Source organism: Myotis brandtii, unplaced genomic scaffold (genome assembly GCF_000412655.1).
Source record: "Myotis brandtii unplaced genomic scaffold, ASM41265v1 scaffold115, whole genome shotgun sequence".
Taxonomy (NCBI): Eukaryota; Metazoa; Chordata; class Mammalia; order Chiroptera; family Vespertilionidae; genus Myotis; species Myotis brandtii.
In genome coordinates this window covers 14,927,281-14,945,622 of record NW_005353967.1, presented here as the reverse complement: position 1 = coordinate 14,945,622, position 18,342 = coordinate 14,927,281, and the positions used below count along the sequence as shown (strand labels likewise).

The 18,342-nt window shown below is 43.2% G+C and overlaps 1 protein-coding gene across 3 annotated transcripts in view; it reads left to right on the top strand.

Annotated features, from left to right (window-relative positions):
• Positions 1–6,947: 6,947 nt before the first annotated feature.
• Positions 6,948–18,342, top strand: part of ZNF366 (zinc finger protein 366) — a 60,324-nt gene continuing 48,929 nt past the window's right edge. The window contains exons 1-2 of one of the 3 annotated variants that reach the window (XM_005858006.2): positions 6,948–7,119; positions 13,079–13,250. In XM_005858006.2, the coding sequence (XP_005858068.1) occupies positions 13,103–13,250 (148 nt within the window). In that variant the 5' untranslated portion in view covers positions 6,948–7,119; positions 13,079–13,102. The other 2 variants (XM_005858007.2, XM_005858008.2) reach the window with 2 other exon arrangements.

The following is an 18,342-nucleotide window of genomic DNA, read 5'->3' as shown; positions in this document are numbered from 1 at the left end:
CCGTTTCTATGGTTCAGAAGTTCAGGAACAGCTTACCTGGGTGGTTTGGCTCAGGATCTCTCATGAGGTTACCTTCAGGATGTGGCAGGGGCTGCAGTCATCTGAAGGCTTGTCTGGGCTGGATGACCCATTACCAGGATGCACTGACAGGGCTGTTATAGGAGTGCCCAGTTTTGCTTCACGTGGCCCTTTCCACAGGTTGCTGAAGTGTTCTCATGACATGGCAGCTAATGTCCCCCACAGCAAGCCATCTGAGAGAGAGTGAATGAGGAGGAACCTTATGACCTGGTCTCCTCAGTCACTCCCCATTACTCCTACCTTATTCTATTTTTAGGAATAAATCACTAAGTCTAAGTCATTAGATCTCAAGGGATGGGGAATTGGGGAGGAATATCAAAGAATTTAAAATATGTACATATATTTTTAAACCATCAAATTTAGATTCCCTTTGCATATAAAATTTATTTTTTTCCTCTAGAACTCTAAAACAAATCACATTTCAGCTGGTATTTTTAGAGCAAAGCCATCACACCATTATCATGCCTCTTCAAATTAATAATTCCTTAATATCTTTTAAAAGCAGTCTTTTTTAATTCTAAAATTTTAAAATCAAGAGATTTCATATAAAAATCCAGATTTCTGCCTTACTTTTTAAAAAATAAGATAATCTGGTCACCCTCGGCCTATGCTCTCACATGGTCACAAGCCACTTCAGATGGGACATGGACTCTGATTTGCCATGTTCCCCACCATACCCTCTTTATTAATCATGGGGCGCTGAGTTCTACTTCATTTAATATTTAATTTTACCACTGGTCGAGGTACAAAGAAACTGAAAGTTGTGGCAATGGGGTTGAAGAAGGGAAAACCTAACCCCCTGTGTGGGCTGGATCCTAAAAGATTGGGAAATGAGACAAATTGTGGTTTTTTCATAGAGTAGCAGTAACCTTGGGTCTCACCAATATAAGGCTGTAGAGATGACAAGGATAAGGGTAGAGGTCTGGGCACTAGTCAACACAGTCTTAGAAGATTTGGTGGACACTCCTAAGACAGAAGCTGGCACTGAGGGTGAGCCATGAGCAGAACCAGCCACCTCTGAGGAGACCATGAATCAGCCAACCTTGGTCAATGCTCAGGGCTAATGTCTAGGACTGTGAAAAGAACCAGTGAGAGCCATGAAAAATAATAATATATACTAGTCACTGTTAGCTAACTTTACCAAGGAGCGAGAGCTCTAATCATATAGAATTTAATGATATTAAATAGAATTTAATCATATAAAATAAAGTTATTTCCTGTCCCTTTTTTTTTTGCCACAGACACATGCGATCTTAGGATGCTTGGAGAGAGCCTGTAAGAAAAAGCCTCTCTAAAGGAAGAGTGGAAATGATGAGCTCTACTGAATTATGAAAGTGAATACCGGAGGAGAATGCTCACTGAACTCTGACCTGGTAATAAACCCACAGCTGCTTTTTAATGCAACTACTGCCATTCCCCAACTTAAAAATACTCATTTGCTTCTATGAGATATTTGGAGCTTAGAAAGCATTTTCTTGTAGAAATTACACAATCCTTGGTGATTAAGTCCACAGGCCAGTCCTTAGACCCATAATATGCTGTAACTACATTGTAACACTACCAGTTCAACACGGTTAAGAGACTTTCCTTAGAAAATCTCTGCCTGCCTGGGTTCTAACATGGAATGCCAAGGGTACATTTCCTTCAAGCTCTACTCCATCCCGCAAATTCTTCAATCTTGGGCCAGCTTTGAGGATGCCATCAGTTTTTCGGTAATAGCACTGGGTATGTGATAGAGGGAAGCAAACTCTGTTGGGTGACTGTTAAGAAGTGTAGGCATGGGGATACATCTTAGGAGAGTAATAGCAAGGCAAGTAGACCAGGAGGTTGGGATGGGGCGAAGGGAGATAGGTACTCAGCTTTGGAGGCCATGGGACTTGGGGATGGGGTGGGGGCATGGTAGAGATGTTGCCATTCAAAAGTATGAACTTTCATAAGCTAGCTGTTTGTGTACCAGGCACTGCCTATATTCATTCTTCATCAGACTCTTGTCGTACAACATATCCGCATAGCTCGCAAACTGTATCATTCCATGACCTCTCTAGGCAACTAACATGTCCACCTGCATCTCCCAAGAGTCCTTACTGGCACGATCAAACTTAGACTAGACTTTACAACTCTTCATCTGATTCTACTCTTGCCTTCCACAATACATTTTTTACATAATGATCAAAATCGGCTTTTTGAAATACATATCTGATCATATCCTATTCATGTGTAAAATATTTAATGATTTCTCATGCATCTTAAGATCAAGTTCAGAATCTGAACTTGGACTCACCAGGCTGCCCCTTGTGTAAACTGCTGCCTCCCCTTCGTTGCCTGGAGCATGCCTACTCATTCTTCAGGTTCCAGTTTGCATGTCCTTTACTTAGAAAGATATTTTCTGATCGTTTGTCCAGATCCTGTACCTGACTATAAGCTTTCTCAACTCCCAGATTTCCTCTTCAGAGCACTGGCCACATTGCTTAGATATCCAGGTGTGATTTGTTTAGTGTGTCTCTCCACTACCTGGCAATCAAATCCAGAAGCACGTTAACCACACCTAGCATAGGGCTTTCTGGCCCATTAGACGTGTGCACTGCATGGTTGCAGAATGAGCCTCTGTGCCATACATTTTTCTCTTTTGTTTTATAGAAGATGTTGTTCTTCAATTTGAAGGACAATTTATTGAGTTTTTACTGTGTGACAGGCAGTGTTTGTTTAGAGGGCAGGGCAAATTAGCTTCACTGTTAAAAATTAGGGCTCCAAGCCAGAATACAGTGGGTTTGAAATTTTACTAAATTGTGTGATATTGGGGAAGCATTATAACTTCTCCACGCTCAGTTTCCTCATCTATAAAGAAGGGGAGGTAAAGGACAATATCACAGCTGCTTCGTAGGGCCGTTGTGATGATTAAAGAAGGTATGACATGTAGAGTGTACAGTACAGTGCCTGGCCCATGGTAAGTATGTGAAATGTTAGCCATTCTTCTTACTCTTTACTCCTAATACTGTGAAAAATAGGTGTTATGTTATCCCCACTTGCCAAATGAGGAAATTAGATGCATAAAACAGACTTTCTTCAACAACTTGTCTAAGTAAATTCTTCATATCATCTTTTCATGCTAAAAAAAAAAGCTACAAAGGAAGAAAGAAATGAATGTTCTCACGTTTTGAGGGTTGGGACTTGGAGAATATTGGGGTTTGGCAAAGTGAAGAGAATAAATCAAAGAAACAAAGGAAATGTCAAAGCAGTTTCAGGCCTGAGACTTGGCCATCTTTTCTGCACATTAATGTAATGAAACGTAGCCTGTCCGTGAGAAGTGAGAAGCCTAGAGGAGGGGGAGAAACCCCTCCCCCCAGAATCGGGAGGGAGATGGAGAGTCGGTGGAGGGTGACTCGAAGCAGCATCTCCAGGTTGCAGCCGGAGGTGAGAGCAGTGGCTCCCAACTCCTTCCAAAGCTCCACAGCAACTCTGCCGACATCGCCATGTCCTCAAACCAAAGCCATTTGAATTAAAAAAAAAAATCCATGTATGCCACGCATCAATGTGAGAGGAAATATGTGCCAAAGGAAATCAAACAAAAGGTTTGAATCACTGGAGTGGGCATCTTCCTGGAGAGAGGTGAGCCCTGCATCAGACTTAAAAAGGACATCTGGCAGGAACAGGAATATTCCTGGCAGCCCATTAGAAACAGCCTTGAACTAGAAACAACCCAAATGCCCATCTTCAGTAGAGCAGATGCATAAACTGTGATATTGCCACAAAATGCAGTATTCTCCAGCCACAGGAGTGAATGCACTCCCACTGCACTCAACAAGAGGGGTGACTCTCACAAATATAACACTGAGGCAGAGACCCAGAACACAAAGTACAGTCAGATGTCATTTGTATGTGAATTTAATACTAGGTAATCCACATCTAGGTCAGGTGTAGGAGTTAGGATCCTGTGACCCCGAAGGGAGGTAGTGGCTAGAGGTCTGCAGGGGATATTCTGTTCTGTTTCTGTTACACAGACATGGACATTTTGTGACAGGTCACTGACATGTACACTGTTCAGAACAGATGTTATATTTCAATCCACCCTCGCTCTACCACCTGCCATGGTCAGGGTCAACTTAGTCCTGGGTGGACAGGTAGAGTTCTGGTTAGTCAGAAGCGGACCAGTACCAATTGGGATGCTTCTGAAGCGGGGAGCCATGTTGAGTAGAGCTCATGTTTCTGTGGTTCTGAGTCCGGCCATTGCTTTGGTCGCACCGAATTTTACACCTGGGTGTTTCTCCTTGTCCCCGATCCAGACCCAGGGTCTTGCAGCTCCCTTTCTTGACTCAAATGATCTCTAATACCCACCGCAATGTGTGGCTTCCCTGCTGGGTCAGAGGGGCAGCCATATTCTGTTTCTACCCATGGTGTCCTCAGTTGTCTGCATCCATGCCCATGAGGTAGCTGCGGAGGAAGTGCCCAGCTGGAGTAGCCTGATGGAAATCTCTCCTGTGAAACCCAGGGAGGAATTTTAGCTTCTGGACGCCCAGTGGGTGAGCTGACAAGTATGAGGGGCTGACTGTTCATGTGATGGCAGAACAGGAAGGAGGGAGAAACCGGTTGACAGGCTGTATGAAGGGAATAGCTTGGCACAGGCAGGGCCGAGGCTCCCTTTGGAAAAACTGTGGCCGAATGTCTGAGACCCGAGCTGCTTCCCAGCGGTATTTTAAAAACATGAGACGTCGCCTTCCAGTGTGTGCAGAGGTGATGTCCCCAGGCCCCAACCGGACACCACTCCGTGACATCGAAGCTGCGCAGCCCAGATGGCACAGGCCCCGTGCAGGCCTCCTTTGGGCCGTCAGCTGGCTGGGAGAAAACAACGCGCCTCAGCGTGACAGCCCCCACATTCTGCAGACGTAAAAGGGAATCCTCTGGACTCTGCCCGGGCTCCTGGGGCTCAGCCTGGCCGCCCTGAGGCTGCAGGAAGAATAAGAACATGGAAGGGGCTGCATGCTGCTGTCACTGATTCTTCAGGTGACCAGGGACTTTTCTGTCCTGCAAGGATTTTGTAGCCCAAGCATCTTTGTTCCTCACATCCCCTCGTTGTCACTGCTGGTGCTGCCACAGCACCCGGAGCAGCCTCTCCCTGCTTCTCCCTCCCTCTCCCTTACTCCACCTACTTCCATGTTTTATGCTACATTTCAGCCTTTACCTGAATTTGCTTCTCTAACCTCACAATTACTCCACAGGTTGTCCCAGTATTGCTACTCCTTTAAAAAGGCTTCCTTGCTGTCCCTTCCCCAGTCCAGTCCATTCTCTCTGCTCTTCTCTTGCTTTCTTGGGTTTTCATTTTCATTTTCCTTCCATGTCTACAGAGGCAGGATATAGAGAAAGGCCAGCAGAGGGCAAAGAGCACCGAGCAGCACCCGGAGACAGAGGAGCATTTTGGTTTTTGTCCCTGTTGTGTGACCTTGGGCAAACCCTACAGACTCTTCTCGGGGCGTCAGCTTTCTCATCGGCAGATGGGGTTGGGTCACCCACGCCAGAAACCCATGTGTTGTGCCAGTATAGGTGCCATGGGGAATGCAAAGAATAAGACTCTGTCCTGGCTCTTACAAACCTACTGAATCATAATATCTTTCTGTTCTCTCTGATACATAGACTAAATCAATGCATAGATAGATAGATAGATAGATAGATAGATAGATAGATAGATATAATTAATGGGGGGAGTAAACTGTTGTGATAAAAGAATAATCTTATAAGACCATGGGACCCAATAAAATCCCACAGAGAGACTGAATCAGAGTCCCTCTCTCCCTGCTATTACTTTAATTGCATTTTGTGATCAGGTGTAACTCTCCACCCCCTTTTTTCACAACTGAGTGAAATAGGGAACTACCTTAAAGCTGGTTTTTCTTTTGCTGCCACAGAGGTGCACATAACTGCTGGTTCCTGTTGGCGGTGAAAATGGTCTTGAGCAAATGAATGAAGGGCACAAGTCAGAGAATTTTAAGCCAAGCTTATTCCTACTCGCCTAACCCTAGTCGGAGCTCATGCCTGCCCCCTGAACTCCCAAGTGCCCCTAACTTGGTAAAGGATGTTCCCTCCATTTTCTCTCTCCTCCTGTCCAGCCTCCCCACCCTTGAGGCTGGCGGGGCTAAGGCCTGTGCTGCTTCAGGGTATGTTGTGAATCCAAGAAGCATTAAGAATGTCAAGGCTAGGACAACATAAACAACACTTCTGAGAAAACTATGTCCAGCACCCGTGTGGTAAGTTGCTTTTTAAATGTTTTTTTTTTTTTAACTATCAGCAGAGATGGAAGCCTGGCTTGGTCCAGGGCATGAAGCTCAGTGAGGTGCAGACTGTGCTCCTCGGTCCCGGGAGAACGCTGCGGGTCCGAGTCAGCTGCGGTTTGCAGCAGTGCTGGTGTTTGCAAGGGCCTGGGAAGGGCCGGTCCTCGGGCTGACGGGCCGCCCTGCTCTTCCAGGCTGCAGGTCTGCCTCAGTTAGCACAGAAGGCCCAGCTTTCCTTTGCTCCAAGTCGCCGGGGATGATCTGTTCCCCTTTGGCTGTGTCAGTTCTGCAAACCAGATACCAGACCGGCAAGCTCAGGAGAGCCTCCTTCTGGAACCCCCTTTGTTTGGACAGGCCAGGCCTGTGAGGCTTTTCATCTCTTTCGAGCTCCCAGGGCCCAGAGCATTTTAGAGGAATTCCTTTTTTCAAAGGTTTTTTTTTTCTTCTTATTTTTTTGCCCCTTCCAACATTTTGTTTAAGAGAAAATGAGATGTCTATCTTCTGTTTCCTTATTTTTTTTCAGGAAAGCAAAGGGTTGTTGACTTCCTCCCTCTCCCCTCCCTTCCTTCCTTCTTCCCGAAGGTACTCATCTGAGAAAAAGAGAACGAAGTATTGTTCCTGTTCTCTTTCTTAAGTCATTTGAAACACTGTCCCTGCGAGTTCTTTAAGTTCCCTGCAGTCTGCACACGAGAAAAAGAGGGAGAGAGAGGGAGAGGCACAGAGAGAGCAGGGGACCAGGTAAAGCTCGGGGGCTGCTGCAGCCACTCAGACTCAGGAGCTGGTAAGTTACCCGTGCAACTGTTTCTGCTTCCATTTCAGCGTCCCTGGGATGGCACTGCCGTGGGCGTCTCCCCAGAAAATACCTTACTGGGTGTGATCCTTAATCAAAGGGGACGACTGATGGATGGCCCAGGATTTAAACTTACATATGTATATAATTTTTTTAAAAAAGAGAAAACTGATGCATTGCAGAGAGGAGGCTGGCAGAACTGGAAAGAGAAGTGCATTGGGGCTCAGCAGGACAGTGTGTTAAATCTGAATTTGGGCATAGGTAACGTGGCTGGATTAACCAGGAGCCACTGGAACGTGCGAGGTGGCTCATTGGAGAATTCAGCTCCTCCTCGGTGCTCTGCGTTGGGAACCTTACCATGCTGTCTGCTAAGAATTGTGGTTTGCTCTGGGGCTTCTGTGACCCGTTGTCTAGGTTGAGGTGCCCTCCTCTTGTTCTTTTCTTTCCCCTCAGCACCCTGCAGAAGAGAAATGCTAATTTATGTCTGTTATTCTGCATCACCGAGGTAGGAGGGAAAAAAGAAGGGGATGCCACTTGAATTGCACAGTGTGTGGGGGATGCTTCTGTATTCAGGCTCCACATGTGGGACGGGTGTAAATTGATTATCCACTGTCAGTGGAAGATGTCATCTGCCACACAAAAGGAGACAAAGATGTGGGGGCATATGGCTGTAGTTTTGGAAAACGCCAGGTAACTGGGATGGGAAGACTGAGATTGATCGCTTGTGTCAGTAGCAGTGAAGAACTAAGCTATAGATGTAACTGAGACATATTCACCCAGAGCCTGGTTTTCCAAACTCCAAATAGGACGACATAGCAAGCCAGTCAAGCTTAAAAACATATACCTTGTTTTTTAAAGTCTAGATTGTTTTAATTAAGTTTGTCAGAGAGGATAATGTTACCAAGAACTCATCATGGTAAAAGCCAGGAGGGAAGCAAGATCACATTGTCAAAAATAGGCCAGCAAGGTCCCTCGGAAAGACTGTGTAAATTTACTAATATTAATCATTTAATTCAGAGTTGTTGAATGGTTGAAAGACAAAAACCATGCAGAGTTTACATATATATATATATATGCTCATTTCCATGAAATTTACTGGTTGAAGTCACCTGGGATGTGAAGAGTGTAATAAAAATAGCCAGTCTCTCATTTATAAATTAATTTGGCCAGACTATACATTAACCACAATCAAGTAATTAATCTTTATTCTAAACTTTACTCAAGCCCTAACTGCTTTGGCTCAGTAGATAGAGCATCGGCCTGCAGACTCAAGGGTCCTGGGTTCGATTCTGGTCAAGGGCATGTACCTTGGTTGCGGGCACATCCCCAGTGGGGAGTGTGCAGGAGGCAGCTGATCGATGTTTCTCTCTCATCGATGTTTTTAACTCTCTATCCCTCTCCCTTCCTCTCTGTAAAAAATCAATAAAATATATTTTTTTTAAAAAACTTTACTCAAAATCTTTATTCAAGAGCCATCCTCTTAATAAGAGTGAGAAAATATGATAGAACTGGATTGTTATGTAGGTCTTGTTCCACTAGCAGACTTTTTTTTTTCTTCTCCTTTCTTCAAGAGACTTTCCTTAGGAGCACTATAAAATGAGCAACGTAAAAGAGACGTGCTGAGTGAGTGCCTGCTTGAGGATGCAGAATCATTCTAATCACAGTTGGAAGTGGTTTCCAGCTCCCCTACCACCTACCCTAGGCTCCCATTTCATAGATCTTCTGGTCAGAAGGTAGCAGGAACGGATTGGATTGGGCACTTTGCATCTTTTATCAGCAATTGTGACCCCAGTAGAAAACTCAGGGCTGCGATCTTGACTTGCTTCTTTCAGTTTCGCTTTTCCTTGATAATGTATTTAATTTTGTGCCCAATTAAAATAACATCACAGAATGCTCTCCAGTTTGGGTTACTGGATAAACACATAAAACGCAACACACTATTTTTAAAAAGTGACAGCAGAGTTGCATTGACTAAAGATGAGCAAGGCAAAAGGTGATATGCCACTGGCACCCACAACAGCCCCCCTTCTAGCATGAGTCTCCACTGCGGCCTGAGGTTATGGAGCTCAGGAGATCTTCTTTTCTCTTAAAGAAAAAAATATATTCAATATTTCCATTTTGTTAAGTCATTTGCCATGAGAATATTTGATGGGGCAAACAAATTCAGCTACTGACAGAGAAAAAGCCATTGATTAGTTTAGTCTGGTTAGTGCCAATCTGTGTTCACTCCATTCCAAGGAGTGAGCTGGCATTTGTGGAAACTTCCAGTGTGTGATTCTTCTCTGGGGTCATCAGAGGCTCTTTTGTGATATCATCAGGGGAACTCCAGCCTGGAATGGTCCAGAATTTGACACACAGAACATGTTATTAATTAATTGGTGCCAAAACTGTACACATACTCTAATTAAATTACAAATATGTCGCATAAATGTGATGTTAGGCTGTGTCCTGTAGGTCTGTGTGCTGGGATGTGGCTCAGAGCAACTAAAGCATGGGCTTTGTTGTTACAAAAATTTGGGTGTGAGTTCCAGTTTTGTGACTTACTGACTGTGGGCCTTATTCCAGGTGATTACTAACCCCTTTAAGCCTCAGTTTTCCCAAATGTAAAATTGTATCAACATAATAGACTTGTTGTGAAGATTAAGTAAGATTATTTATGCAACGCATTTAACAATGTGTGGCAAGTAGTGGGAGTCAATGTCAGTTGTAACTTTTAAAGAGTCGTGTTACTACTTAAGGGTATTGTATTTTTTCAATGTAGGAATAGAATACACCTATTTTAATTTGTGTCATACTTCTGGATCAATACTATACCAAGGGTCTATCAGAACAAAAATTATTCCTCATAGGTTTCAAGTTGGGCACACATTGAGTGAAGATTATTATCCTGAACCCCAAATTCTTGTAAAATAAAGGAAGGTAGAGGCAAATGTTTTGATGTTTCCTTCGATAATGGCGGAAATGCCAGATTTAGCCTCATTAAAATGCCATCTGTGTTCAGCAGAGCTCCGTGCAGGGGAAAGTTTGTCTTGGAATAAAAGTTTTCAATTCAGATGAATGTTGGAAGAGACTGCAGTCATGCTGTAGACCTTTCATTCTCCCTTTCACCCACTTCCCAAGCTCTCAAGCTCTGTGTCATTGGTGACCTGGCCGGGGAGGGTTGCAAACACTTTTGTTGGAGACCATCGTGGCAGTTCCATGACAACCAGAGAGAAAAGGACTTGAAGTAACATGTTGCCCCACCCACCAAGGGTTCAGCGCCCTCAGAGATCCTGCCTCAAACATTTTAGTATTGAGCCACTTACCTTCACACCCATAAACAGAACACAGGTGTCACCATTGTGTGTGTGTGTTTGGGGGGTTATCCAGCTGCTATTTTTCTCTCACTCTAAACTTTAAAACAAACATGCTGGTTAGTTTTTCAAGTAATAATGGTTCTTTAACTTAGATCTCAGTTCAACTTCCCTCTCCACTTTCCAAAAGCAAAACATACAACTGCAATACCCACCCAAATCGACCACCAATAACCCAAACCCATGAGGTTCTTTAGTTAGAATTAGAGGCTCTGATACAATAGAGATTTGTGTGGACAACTTAATCTTCAGAGAGCAAATGGAAGCTGGGTTGTTCTAGCACAGCGGTTCTCAACCTGTGGGTCGCGACCCCTTTGGGGTTCGAACGACCCTTTCACAGGGGTCGCCTAAGACCATCAGAAAACACATATAGCATATCAGATATTTACATTATGATATATAACAGTAGCAAAATTACAGTTATGAAGTAGCAACGAAAATAATTTTACGGTTGGGGGTCACCACAACATGAGGAACTGTATTAAAGGGTCTCGGCATTCGGAAGGTTGAGAACCACTGTTCTAGCAGAAGGTGTCTTCCACCGCAGCTCCTTGCAGGAGACAAAGGCCAGACGGAGTCGGACGTTTCAGTTCTGTTCTGCTACCTCCTGTGTGGGAGACTTGACAGGTTTCTTAACTTGCTTGGACCTCAGTTTTCTCACCTATGAAATGATGGGATTGGAGCAAACCAGTGATTCCTAAGGTGGGGTGTGTGTGTGTGTGTGTGTGTGTGTGTGTGTGTGTGTGTGTGACTGTACCAGAGCTCACCTTCGGGCTTGTTTACACCCTTCTCTCCTGCCCCTGCACTAGAAGATTTATGAGATTCTGACGCTGACATCCTGCGATTCTCTCAAACGGATGGTCAGTGTCTTGTTGTCTTCTTCAGGGTTGCACTGACAATAAATAAATCATATGTTTTAAGACCCATGCTTTTAAGTGGAATTACTATTCTGTTTTGGATGTTCTCTCTAGAAATTAGTTTTAAATATATCAATAGTTATTCTAGAAATCGTATAAAGTAAGTAATATGCTAGTCAGTCAAGCAATCTGATGAGACTGATCAATGCTCTTTAGCCAGACATATATAAATCATAAAAAAGCAAGTACTGAGATCTATAAATATTGTGGTTCTGTATGAATGGCTTTTTTTGATTTATGCATTTCTGTATTATTTATATCTTATAGCGAGCATGCCTTCATTCGGTGATCAAGGATAACACAGATACTACATTTTCCTATTCACTATTTAAAAAATATTGGTAGAGTCAATCTCATAAGTTTCTTTTGGTTTTACTTTGTCTCTACTTTGGAGGGGCAAATTGATAATAGTGTTTAAAAAACAACACTCAGAAGTCATGTTAAGTCTGTTTTAATTATAAGAAAAATCTGTAACTTACAGAAAAAAATTGTTTTGATTTTTCTGATTTTATTTCTGCCTAAATCACTTGATATTTTTCCTCCTATGTTTATACGGCCAATTAAGTAAATCACCAACAGACGCAGGTCTCCATCTGACAGGAACAGAGAGGCAACACATATTTTGATGTACACTTTCAGAAACAGCTAGCCAAATGCCAGCGACATCTAGACGAAAAAACAACCTTTAGAGAAAAGGATAAGAACACATCTTCATCCAAAGTTATGTGTAATATGTAAGCTCACGAGAAAACAAGTATCATGAGGACAGGGACTTCATGTGTTCTCCTGAATGCCCAGAGCCTCGAACAACACATGGCATATACATATAGTAGATGCACAAGAAATATTTGTTGAATAGATGACTTAATAAGTGGGCTGTAGAGTACAATATACTACCTTCATATACTGACAAATGCAGCATTAATAAGTGAAAAAGTTAGTCAGACTTTTTGGGGGTCTGGACAATGCCACGCCAGCCTGCCATATTGACCCCTCCTCCACACTGACTGGAACTGTGGCTTGTTCCACCATTCTGTGCATGGGCTGCTCCATGCAGATACCGTGCCAGCTTGGGGAGGGTGCCATCCACTTGCTCGTGGAGATAAACATTTATCAGATACACATGAAAGACTGTTGGTTGCATTTTATTTTTCATATGTTTTCTGGGCAGATGATGGGTTAGCAGATTATTATTGGCACGGGAGACAGAATGGTCATTTGTTTTTCCGTGGCTAAAAGAGCCGTGAGCCAGGATTCCGCCTTGTAGGAAATGCTCAGCGCTCCCTGTTTTTTTCGGCAGGGCTGTAAACCCAAGTTAAAAAGATGCCACTTGGGCTGAGTTTATACAAACACGAGGGGGTGAGCTCAGGGAGGGAAGTGTGACATCCTTGTGGAGCACAATGCCCTTTCCTTTATGTAATTAGGCCATGGAGACAGCCAAATGACCAGGTCCTGGGTGGAGGCAGTTCTGCACTTATTTGGCAAATTTAAAGTGATAAATATAAATACAATAATAACTTTTTTTTTGGGGGGGGTCTAAGGTTTCTGTTATTTGTGGTAGAAACAAAAGAAGCTCTCTCTCTCTGTTCACATCGATAAAGCCTGTCTCTTTAGTGCCAAGTACCAGGGCACACACAGGCAATTCTGACCCATTCTCCTATTTTCCTTTGCTACGTTAAGGCCTCACTTAAACCTCATTCTCTGATGGCGGCTGATCGTAAGTGGGAGAATGAGATAACCAGACGAGCACCACCACCTTCAATGGCAGCATTCATGGAGGAGTCACTATCACGTGTGGGGCCTGCTGAGAACTCTACAGACATCCTTCCACTTAATCCTCCCATTCTAAGAAGTAGGTGCTTTCTTACCCCCATTGTAGAGATGAAGAAAGGCAACCACCTTGCTTAACAGAGAAACTACAAGTGAGTGATATGTTCGAGGTCACCAGATTGATTTGCTTGCTTACCGGTTTCTCGTTAAGGAGAAGGTGTCATCTGTAATTTATATATATATAAATTAAGTATCCCTTAAGGCAGTGCTCCTCAAAAGTAGTCCAAGGCCCAACAGCATGACGTCACCTGGGAGTTTGTTAGACTCTCAGGCTCCGTCCCAGACCTCCCGCATCAGCATCAGCATGTTAGGACGATCTCCATGTGATTCAGGTCTGAGCAGCACTACTTTAGGGCTGTGCCCTGATGTGTACACAGATTGATTTTGGAGTGTAGGTCCCTGTTCCAAAGAGTTACCAGGTTAACTTTGACCTTGTCTGAGACAACATAACTCCCGGATAGCGGTGTTACTGGACAAGTCTGGGTCTCTTCAGCTCTGGGCAGCATTAGGCATGATTTCTGTGATCTCACTCAGCAAGTTAACCCCATCCCAAGGGACCCTGATAATCTCAGATAGGAAAGGTCTGGGATATTGCTTTTCAAGTGTGTTCTGAGCACCAAACTTCAGAATCACCTGCGGCGGATTCCTAGGCCTTTCCCCAGGTCTAATGAATCTGGGGAGGGGCCCAAGTCTCTGTCTAGTCCACAAAAATATGGCCCAGGGTAAGAAAGTCTCAGCAGGGGCAGTGGCAAGGGACGTTCAGCTTTTTCAGCAGTTTGAAAAAAATATTTAGAAGCAACGGTGCAAGGGAGAGTAGCTCAGAGTCATTCCAGGAAAGAGAGAGACTCTGCCAGCTTTCTCCTTTGCTGGAGAATGGGGACAAGAAGCCCTGCTACTGCCTTGTGTCCTCGGGGAGAAGGGGGGGCCGGGTCCCCAGCATCAACACCAAGGGGCAGATGCCAGAGCACACACCTCACTCTCCCCAGTTAGCAAACCCTGCGGAAAGAATCCTTCGAGTTTCCTCTGCACTGGGGACTCACCGTTCTCTCTTGGAACAGAAATCAAGAGGGGGCTATTGTTGGAGGGGTGGGGAGAGGAAGCAGGGCCGGAAGACAGTGAGGGAGAGGACCGGAATCGCCTCTGGTTTGCTTCAGCCTGGACACAACGGGGCCTCTGCCTGGATGGAGATGGTGGCATCTCCCCCTTCGTGGAGCCCCTCTGGTCTTTGTCCACGGGAAGTAAACGGAGAGGAAAAGCTGCAGGCCTCCAGCGCTGTTTGGTGGAACACCCACCACAACACGACGCCACTTTGTCTCTTGCTGTTTCTCTAGTTCACGCAGTTTTCTTTCCCACAGCCTAGTGGAACTTCCTCTCCTCACCCCACCCTACAGACTTTTTAAGTTTAAAAAAATGGACAAAGAGAGGTCTTCCAGCATTATCCTAAAATCTGTGTATACTGGACACTTTTAAGGTGCTAAGGAGCACTATACTTAATCCGTAAAGACAGGGTTTCTGAGCTGCCAGAACTTGGACTCTCAGAGTGAGGAATATGGTAATTCCTAGGTATATCGAGAATCCTGCCCCCTACCAGATATTTTAAGAGATATGGGCAAGGAGGGACTATTCTGAGCATCGTCTTGACCGTCAGGGGCCATCAAAGATTGCAGCCAGTAAGTTGGCGTCTCCTCCAACATTATCCACCGCCCTCCTGAACCCGAGTCACATCCTGGCACAATCACCCACCTCTGGCTCTATGAAGGTCCCCAGGGATGGAGAGTTCTTACCTCCTGGCTGCAAAAAAGAAGGCTAAACTTTGATCCAGGAAATAGAGGTTTGAATGTGCTGGTTGACACATAAAAATATGGCATATCAGTGAACCCGAATGTATATGGAAAATTTAGTATATGATAAAAAATATCATTGCACTTCAAAGAGGAAAGTTATTACATATTTATTGATGTTGGGACCCCTATGTAGCTATTTGGGGGAAAATAAACTTATATCCCTATTTCTTAAATTAAAATAAATTCCGGATCAAAAATTTAAAATGTTAGAAACAAAAATACTAGAAAGAAATGGAAGATGTATTTTTTTTTAATCTCGGGGTAGGGGAATTCTTTCTAGTTTAACCCAGGCTTAGCATTTATTATACATTTTATTACATTAGAATAAAATCTCCTATGGGGCCTAAACTCAATAAATAAGGTCAAAAGGCAGACAAGAAACTAGGAGAAGCATTTGTAATATGTATCATTAAGAACTTACTATGAACAGAATATGGGAGAGTGACATGAAGCACGCACTTCACATAAAATGAAATATACTTGACTCTTAAATGTGTAAACAATAAAGACACTCATCCTACTTCATAAGAAAATGCAAATTAAAATGATGAGATGCCATTCTTTACCTCCTCAATGAAACAAAAGATGTAACATTTGTTAGCATACAGTTGGTGGGTGGATAAACAAAGGGTGGTATATCTATACAACAGAATACTCCTCAGCAATGAAAATAAACTCCTGTTATATGCAAGTTGTGGATAAATCTCAAAAACATCATGCTAAGCAGACACAGTACTACTTAAGGAGGCAGATATACAATACATATTGAATTATTTCATCCATATGTAATTTTGAAAAGCACAAAATTATGGAGAAAGATTAGTGGTTGCCTGGGGCTCAGGTGGAACTGGGATTGACTGAAAATGAGCAAAATGGAACGCTTTGGAGGTGTTAAAATTATTTCAAAATTGTATTTTGTTAATGACTTCACAAGTGTATAAATTTTCAAAAACTCATCACACTGACACTTAACAATGTGTGAATTTTATATTATATAAATTGATCTCAATAGAGCTGTTAACAAAGTTGAAAATAAAAAGAATGAGGCAGCTCTATATGTTCTGATAATGGAGCAATCTCTAACCTGCATAGTTAAGTTTAAAAAAAGCAAGATTCTGCCAGTGTATAGAACACTATAATTTTTGTGTAAAAATGAAGCCTATTTTTGACATGCATAGAATATTTGTCTTTGGGCAGGGCATGAGATGGCTGAGATGGGGAAAGGTGTGTAAGGGGAAAATTTTCACTGTATATCCTTTTGTACTTGATCAAAAATAATTAGAGAGAGAGAGAGAGAGAGAGTTAGTTTTGAGTGCCACATCTGCTCTGTGATCATGGGCAACTGCCTGAGACTCTATTTCCTCTCTGTAAAATGAAGGAGTTAGACAGTTGGTCCTTAAGGAAACTTCTGACTTTGAGTTTTATACTCTGAGAGTTTAGTTAAGGGCGATCATCTCACACCTGTCTGCATTCCTCTGGTCCTTCCCCACCAGCATGCCATCGCTGCCACATATAAAGCCACAACCAAAGGCTTTGTCTTTTCTCACTCAGATACCTCTCACTTTATTGGGTCCCCGTCCTCTTAACATGTAAAATATGGGTGTCAACCAGGGTGAGAAGGCAGCCCAGAAAGTCGGGTATGTGCAAGACAGCCTGGAGGAGAGGTTACAACCCACATCTTAGGGGCAACTGCTTGACATCAAATCCCCACGCCCTTATTTGCCATGGTGTGACCACAGGTAGTTGTAATTTCTCCATCTGCATGGCAGGTATAAAATCGCACCCCCCTCTTAGGGTTTGTTGTAAGGATTAAGAGTGAGAATTCATGTCATTGCTTAGCACAGTGCCTGGCAATATTCAATAAATGTTACCCCTTTTAATTATTAATCTGAACTCCTCTGCTTATGGACCCTGGAGCTTTCCTGACGGCATCGAAGTTATCAAGCTGTGTACTCATTAACACCATGAACTGGGAGTGATGAAATGGATTTTTTTTCTTTTCAATCCACAACCAAAAGGACAGACTGCAGTAATTTCTGCTGCCCCCCAAGCCAATGTCATTGAGGGAAACTTCTTCTAAGATTTCATCCCTTGGAGGCAATTATATCCTGAAAATGTGACAAATGCAGGCTGTGAAATTGCAAGCCTGTGACATTATGCAGGGGGTTGAACCAGTTAAGCAGCAAGTTTTTATTTGCATAATAAATGTGCCTTAAATTATACTGGAATCAAAACAGCATTAAATATTAATATTAGTGCCATTGTATAACTCCCTCTCCATGGTAGCCATTTAATAAATATGAGTTGCAGCTTCAAACTGAACCAGAAATTTCTATCACCATGAGGTGCACATGCCTGTTTTCTCAACTCTAGCCTCAGTGCAGCAAAGCAAGGGACTATCTACACCAGCAACCTGTCACTTCAAGCTTCTCAGCCATAGACAGCAGCTCCCCTCCCCCCAGAATATCTATCTATATCTATATCTATATCTATATATCTATATCTATATATCTATATCTATCTAGATCTCTCTCTATATATATCTCTCTACATATAGTGTTATGTATATAGTGTTATATATAATGTTTATATATATAGTGTCCCCCCAAAAAATGTATACACACACTTGGAATAATTATAAAGGCGGTATTTATTAAAATACATTTCATTTTCAAAATTGAGCTATCAGCTATTAAAGTATGTATATATATTTTCTCTTAGTGATAGCTCTTAAGTGAATTGAATTCCCCGTATGTAAGGTACCCTTTTGCATGCAATCCTGCTTTACAGATGATCAGATCACATTCTAGAACTAGATCCCAAAGGCATGGTTTAGTTTAGTGGGTGGCCTTGCACACATAATTCTTTCATGTGTCTCGGTTCTCCCTAACTACACTGGAGCAATATTTGTCGGGGGCTGGGTTATTAACCATTTTTCTACTCTCCAGAATAAGAGCTGTCTAAATTCTTTCTGGCCCCACGCTAATTCTGAGATCCTCTGAAAAGCCTCTTGCTGTCCTCACTTTAGAAATGAGGAAACTGAGGCTCAGAGAAGATAAAGGATTTGGATCTCTGGGGGGGGTGGGGGGGGCGTGTCTGTGGAGTTATTGCAAGGAGTCGAGGAGGAGGTGTTTAGATGTCAAGTGTCTAATGTTTGCAAACTGACTAAAACAGTGTTTTGAAAGTGTGTGAACCTCTGTTTTTCCAATCGGGTTATAGCAGCCGTGGGCAAACTACGGCCCGCGGGCCGGATCCGGCCCGTTTGAAATG